Source organism: Triticum dicoccoides, chromosome 5B (genome assembly GCF_002162155.2).
Source record: "Triticum dicoccoides isolate Atlit2015 ecotype Zavitan chromosome 5B, WEW_v2.0, whole genome shotgun sequence".
Lineage (NCBI taxonomy): Eukaryota > Viridiplantae > Streptophyta > Magnoliopsida > Poales > Poaceae > Triticum > Triticum dicoccoides.
The window spans coordinates 629,342,536-629,349,414 of NC_041389.1; the positions used below are offsets into that span (position 1 = coordinate 629,342,536).

The 6,879-nt window shown below is 48.6% G+C and overlaps 1 protein-coding gene across 1 annotated transcript; it reads right to left on the reverse strand.

Moving 5' to 3' along the window:
- Positions 1–5,448: 5,448 nt before the first annotated feature.
- Positions 5,449–6,465, reverse strand: LOC119306428 (transcription initiation factor IIA subunit 1-like). The gene has a single exon (XM_037582648.1). It carries the CDS (start codon positions 6,408–6,410, stop codon positions 5,538–5,540), a length of 873 nt encoding a protein of 290 aa, XP_037438545.1. The 5' UTR covers positions 6,411–6,465; the 3' UTR covers positions 5,449–5,537.
- Positions 6,466–6,879: the final 414 nt, after the last annotated feature.

The following is a 6,879-nucleotide window of genomic DNA, read 5'->3' on the forward strand; positions in this document are numbered from 1 at the left end:
CCAGCAAGATCACGCTCGAAATTGAAGGGAATTGTAACCAACAACAAACACGTCATGCATTGAATTGTTTAAGTTGAGAAAAATAGCATTCTTTTGGAAAAAGAGGTTAAAACCCCTAGTCTCTGCGTCAATCGATGCATGCGGCCATCTTTATTTATTATTTCACCAAGGTCAAACAAGAACATACATCAATCCACCCGAAGCCACCACTCACACCTACAAAACTTGATAATGTGGAGTGCTCTCACTCCCCATATCTAAACCGCTGTCGTCGCGGATCCATGATACATAACGCAGCGGAACGAACAGCCGGTGCAGCAAACCTAAAGCGTACATCACATGCACACATTTTAGACGCCGCCATCATCACCATACCACTGACCCATCTTCAAGATAAAAATCCGCATCACCCTTGCTAGTCCGTCCATCCATCGACGCCATCACGGCGCCCAACAGCGCCACCGCCCCGCGCTCGTCCATCCAGACACGAAGATTCTGGAAGCTCTGTCGTGTGTAGCACCTACCGACCAGGCATGACACAGCGTAGCACCTGTCGGCCAGGCATGACTTGACATCTCTACCGAAGCTCTATGCAAGACGAAGCCGCTCCACCTCCTGCCTCTGTCTTCCAGCGTTGCTTCACAAACGATGCTTCCAAGAGAGAAATGGCATCGTAGTACCGCCATCGTCCGATCTGGAAGACCAGATCCTAAGGTTTCCCCCGAAGCAGCACGAGTGGGTCGACAATCGTTGCACGACGATGCCTTCATCAAGTAACAGCGTAGAACGTCGCCATCGCCTACCATCGGCTCGGTTTTCACCGGCAACTATGTGTTCCCGACTCGCAGCCGGAACTAGATGACGGATCTCAAGATCCGATCATCCAACCTCAAGCCGACCACGTCCGACGGAGGAGATGGCCACCACCGCCAGCTTCACCAGCCAGATCAGATCTGACCGGAGGTGCCACCAAGCCGCCCACCAGGCCCTCCATGTCGTCGCCGATCCGAAGCCAGATGACCCGCCGCCCGCAGCATAAGTCGCCGCCGCCCGTGACCGGGCTGCCCGTCGCGCCGGAGTCGCCGTCGCCTGCGACAGGGCCAGCCACCGCCGCCACCGGACCTGACGCGCCTCCGCACACGCAAGGGATCCGCACCACCCATGAGACGCGGGAGAGAGGAGGATCACGAAATAGGCTTTCGCCTTGCTATATAGATATAACAACCACCTGATACAACAAAGAGTCCAATGCTGGGGCAAACAACACAAGCACACCCAAAAGAAACAAAAGAGAAAGAAGAGAGAGAAAATGTCGACAGCGTCAGATCGACGAAAACGATGATGACCCGCAACCGCTGCACCCACCGGAGATTTACCACCTCACACCTAGCATCTCGAACCTCCGCATACCAAGCAACACCTTCAGGGAGGGAACGACGACGACGACGCTGCTGCCCGGACAAGTCCTAGGGTTTCCCCCAGTACACGGAGGGGCGAGGGGAAGGGGAATACTCGACGCCCTTCAGGAAGGAATGGTGGCACCCACGAGCGTCACCGCGTTGGTGCTGACAAGCCGGCAGGGATTTCTCCCCTCCACCAATCACCCACATCCCTGAATGGTCCGATGCACTCCACCACTCATGCCGCCCACCAACATGCGCCACCACGGTCTTGCCATCATCACCGCCACCTCACCATGGTCAACGAAGCGAGAACGACGAGGTCGAAAGGGAGCGGCTAGGAATGAGGAGCGGCAGCGGTAGCGACAGCAGCACGCTGGACGAGACAACCTCCACCGCCGTCGGCGGTCATCGACCGGACACAGCGAGAGGAGAATATCGGGCCCTCGAGGCCCGGCCGAGCCCAAAAGGGGCTCATGAAGCGCCTGTCGCCGTGCTGCAGTAGGTGCACCGCCGTCTCCACAACCCCCCGCACAAGCTGCACCTCCTTTGCCCCTGCCAGAGCCGTCGTAGACGAGATCGAGCCAGGCCTGCCCAGACCTAGATGGGGCCCAACGGGGGCCAGATCTGGGCCGGGAGGGCGTCGCCACCATCCACCGCACCAGCCCGCCGCCAAGTGGCCGCGTCACCGCCCCCTGGCCACCCGGAGCCACGCCGCCGGAGCAGCCGCTGCCGCCGGAACCTCTGCAGACTAAGGAGCACCGCCGCGGGTCACCCCCACCCGAGTGAGGGCACCGCGCGCAGGGAAGGACGAGGCCGCCGCCGACGACGACACCACGCGGGCAGGGCCCGGTGGCGCAGGCCACCGGTGGCGGGAGGAGCGCTAGGGGAGGGGGCGCTGGGGGCGGCGAGAGGAGCCCCCCGGTCGCCTCGCTCGGGGAGGCGACGCGGGGGGAACGAGAGGGAGGAAAGGGAGGAGCGGCCGGAGGAGAACCCTAATCTGGCCTGCGTGCTAGCGAGGCCCGCCGAAACCGGCCGAGATCGGGCGGGAAAGGTGGCGGCGGCAGCGAGGGTTACGGGGTCGAGAGGGAGCAGGGAAGGGGACTATGCATGTTCCAACTGAAAACTGGGAGAGAGGAGGATCCCCGCCACTGCCGTCGGCGTCCTCCGACGGCGGCGGGGTGAGGGAAAGTGGAACCCGCCTGAGTCGCCCCGGGTATCTATCTAAAAAGCAATTACTAGCCGGATGTGAGAAAAATAGCATATGTGGGAAAGGATGCTGCTAGAAAACAAGTACTAACCGGTCTCACTTCTGCCACTAATCTGACAATAAAGAACACATCATCAAGTTTCTAATAAAAGCACAAAAATCTTAGATGTCAAGAATATCAACTATTACTCCGTCCCATAATGTAAGACGTTTTTGCAAGCTAGTTTAACTTACAAAAACGTCTTACATTATGGGACGGATACATAACATTGACGATGAATATCCCGAAACATGGAAGCCCCTTCTCACACCTTGCATTCATGACCCACATCAGCTCTAGCATGTCATATTAATATGACCTAAACAAGCAACACGTGATATCTGTAACATCTCATACCAGCCATGAGAGCATGCTTATATGTACTCCATTCCCTTCGCTAACTATTTTCCTCTTATGATTCAACACTTCTAGGGATACAAGGGATACTAACTTGTATGTATATAGTTGAAAAAACCAGATAACATATGTCGTAAGCAATCCAAACAATTCAAAAAAAAATATTACAGTTGAAAATAAGAAATGCTAGGAAGCTAATCAGCGAAGCAGTGACAAGCATTGCTGCCTATTGGCAGTCAACACACTAAAAAGTACCGCACCACATTCTAAACTAACTATCTTGATTTTAGTAAATGGCGTGATTTACCTCCTGGCATTGAGATTCATCTGACAACACATAAGATTAAGTTTCTAGTTCTGCGTTTGTTAGTAAATGGTGTGATTCCCACTCATTTTTTTGGTACTGTCATTTGAGTTAGATGTCAAGTATCACAAGATAGGCGTCAAAGTCAGATCATTTTGTCTGAATTCCCATGGTGCTCTGCCTTGTTAACTGAAGAATGCATGCAGAGTTCACTTCTCACACGAGTTAAGTTCAGAGAGTTCAAAGCTGTGCTTAGTTTCAGAAAAAAACATTTTAGCCAATGTATATGCAAACATCAAATGAATCCCTGAATGGAAACAATGTATATATATATTTATCAGCCAATATTCAGTCCTTTGGCTGATTTTTCATTTAGTTAGTTGTCACTGTCTATTCCCATGAACCTATCATCAGTACTGAAAGTTTTGGGATGGGTAGTTGGGTACAGTCGGTACCGACTAATTTTATTCATGCCGTTTGAGTGTTTTAACACAATCATTTTTTTACTATGCACGCCCAAGTACGTTAAGCCTGAAGAAATGCTGAAACAAAATATGGTGCAACTTTTCTGTTCGAGTGTGTATTGATTAGAAAAGATGCCCACCAAGAACCATAAACAGACAGCATAAAGATAACTTTGTCAGGATTAGGGTTAAGGTAGTCATATTTCAGACCATTCTTTTTCCTTTCAGTTTTTAGCTAACCACATGCGAAAATACAAGAATGCACTGGAATGATGCCTTCTTTTTTCAGCAGGAGGGTTGTGGATTATGGGGCACATGTCATTTAGTGGTTGTTACGAGCCCAACTACGATCCTGATGACAATCTGTCGAAAAGAGAGAGCTATGAGGAGAGCACCGCATCGAGTGACGAAGTAGTGATCATGATTTTCTCTTTGGTGTCTCTTTTTCTTTTACTTTTTCATTTTATTGTTTTTCAGTCTTAAGAATTCCTACTTTTGTGGTCATTTATCTTCTGGTTTAGTTTTAGTCCTCATTCTTTATTCTTCAGGTTCAGTCATGCATTTTCAGGTTTCAGGTTTCATCCTTGATGTGTTTGTTCAGTTGTAGTTTCAGTAATTTTCATTATTTTTTCATTTTGTTCCTTTGTCATTTATATTTTCACCAACTGAACTTGTTTTTTTTTTCAGTTTTCAGGATTATTTCAGTTATCTTTCTCCAGTTATTTATTGAGGAAGAGTCAATCCTTCTCTTCTCACTTCAAGATTGATCATCTCAAGCCATCCATTGAGGGTGGAAATTTAAGAATAAATAAGTTTTAAGCAAACTTGTTTAGTCGTCTTTTTCAAACTATGTTTCATTCATATGATAGAATTTTAATATGGGTTTAAATAAATTGGATCTTGGCGGAGGCTTCCTGGATAAATATTGCTCCAAATATAGCAAGTTTAATTTAGGAGTATAAAAAAACTAAACCAATGACTATTCATGATTCCATCCATATTGGATCAATTCTCTATACCACTTTGCTTCAGTCATGTCAGTTGTTTCAGTGATAGTTGTCAGTTCAGTTTTGGGCAATAGTTGCACACTATTGATCTCACTCTGGTAGTCTATTCCTGGGTGTCGTTCTTACTCTTTCCTTCTCCATTTATTTCCTTTCAAGTCATCTTTCTTCAGTCTTTAGTAAATGTTTCTCAACCACCTTTGAGTCTCGTTTATTCAGTCCCCTTCTCTATCTATCTTGAGGTTTCAGTGTTCAGTTCTTGTAAGGTTTTCAGTCATCTTTCTTTCTATCATTGGTCATTCAGCTTTCAGATTCATAGGACAAAATCAAAAATCAAATCAAGACACGTGGTAGCACATTATAGGACAGAAATTAGACTTAACCCCAAAGAAAAATCAGTCGACTTAAGAATAGACAGTGCCTTCTCTTTTTCCCTTTTCTCTGTACAACTCTGCAGCGACTACTTGTTTCTTGATGATTTTTATGAGCTATAAGATCGTCCGACCAGAAGATCGTCCCACCAGCTTTAAGTGACCATCTCAAGAAAATGTCCACAATCGTACCAACTGTGCCATTTTTACAGTGACATGAGTTATGGTCAACAAACCAAGTGGGTGAAGCAAGCCTCAACAGGAAAACACGAGACATGATCATAGTGCCAAACTCGCCACAACTCTTTTGTCACCTTCCCTTCCTTTGTGTTAAAGACAGTTCATACAGCAGGCACCTAAAATATCATCTTTACCATGAAATGAAATTCAAAAATCAAACTCTCCTGAAGCCTTGCTGAACAGAACATCTCTGCCGTTCAAATGCATGATTCCACCCTTCAGAGTGCACTTCCAGCGATTCTTTGTCCTTGTTATCTTGTCGAACTGTGCAAGGACAAGGTGCTGCGTGTCATCAAAGTCATCATCAATGTCGTCATCGTCGTCGTCATCTTCATTGAGAGGAGGTTCATCATCATCACCATCACCCGCAACCTGATCTGCACATCCATCCTGCTGTGGCACAAATGAGGCAGCAGAAGGATATTCATCCCTCTTCCGTTTTCCAGAAGACATCATGAGAAAATCCTTAGTCGTCAGTGGCCGGGGTTGCATCATCATCCGGATCTCCTCATCATGAGCAAAAGCAAGGTTCACATCAAGCCCCAGTGGTCTCTGATTCATCCAGGGCGATGGAGGTTGCATGAAAGGGCTTGGGCGGCCAGTCTCTGGATCAGCCCCATTCATCATCCCCATGCCGTTTCTCATGTCACCGATCGGCGATGGGGCATAGTCCCACGGCCCCGTATCAATCCCCTCTGGTAGTGGCGTCTGGATCGGGGTCGGTGGGAAGAGCATGTCGGCGGTTGGGGTGGCGTACTCCTCGGACGTGGCCTCGTAGGGCACGTTGAGATCGTGCACCGGTGGAGTCGCGCCGCCAGCAGACGCTCCAGCGTGGGGAGCCCTGTTGCGGTCGATGTTCGCTGAGATTGCGCCACAGTGCAGCAACTTCGTCTCCCAGAGAGCCTGGAGCTCGTTGAGGACGGAGTCGCCAACGCCGGAGTTCGTAAAGTCCTTACGAACTTTGGAGACGACGTCCTCGACGACAGAGAGGTAGGCACTGGACGCGTTGCCGCTGGCCATGGCGTTGGCGGTTCTAGCGAAAAAGGAGTTGGCGGTTCTAGGTTTAGGGATTGCGCGGGAGGTGGAGGCGGCGAGTGGCCCTGCAGATAGAGGGGGCGGCCTCTTATATAGCCGAGGCTCTCCGATCCCTTCTCTTCCTCACGCGAGGTGGGACTAAATGAACCACTGATTTGAAGCTCAGCCCCCCGAAGCCCCAGTTTGGGCCGGCCCATGGGTCGCACTGCTGTTTCTTTTCTTTTTTGCTTTTTTGCTTTTTTCCGTTTCTGTTTATTTTACGTTTTTCCTTTTTTATCTTTTCATCATTTTTCCCGTGTATTATACAAATGTCTTTGTGTGTTATACACAAAATGTTCATCGTGTATTTAAGGAAATGTTCATGCTATATACTGAGAAAATGTTTGACATAATTAAAAGAATTTTCATTGTTTATTTTAGAATTGGTCAACATATATATAAAAAAATTCAATGT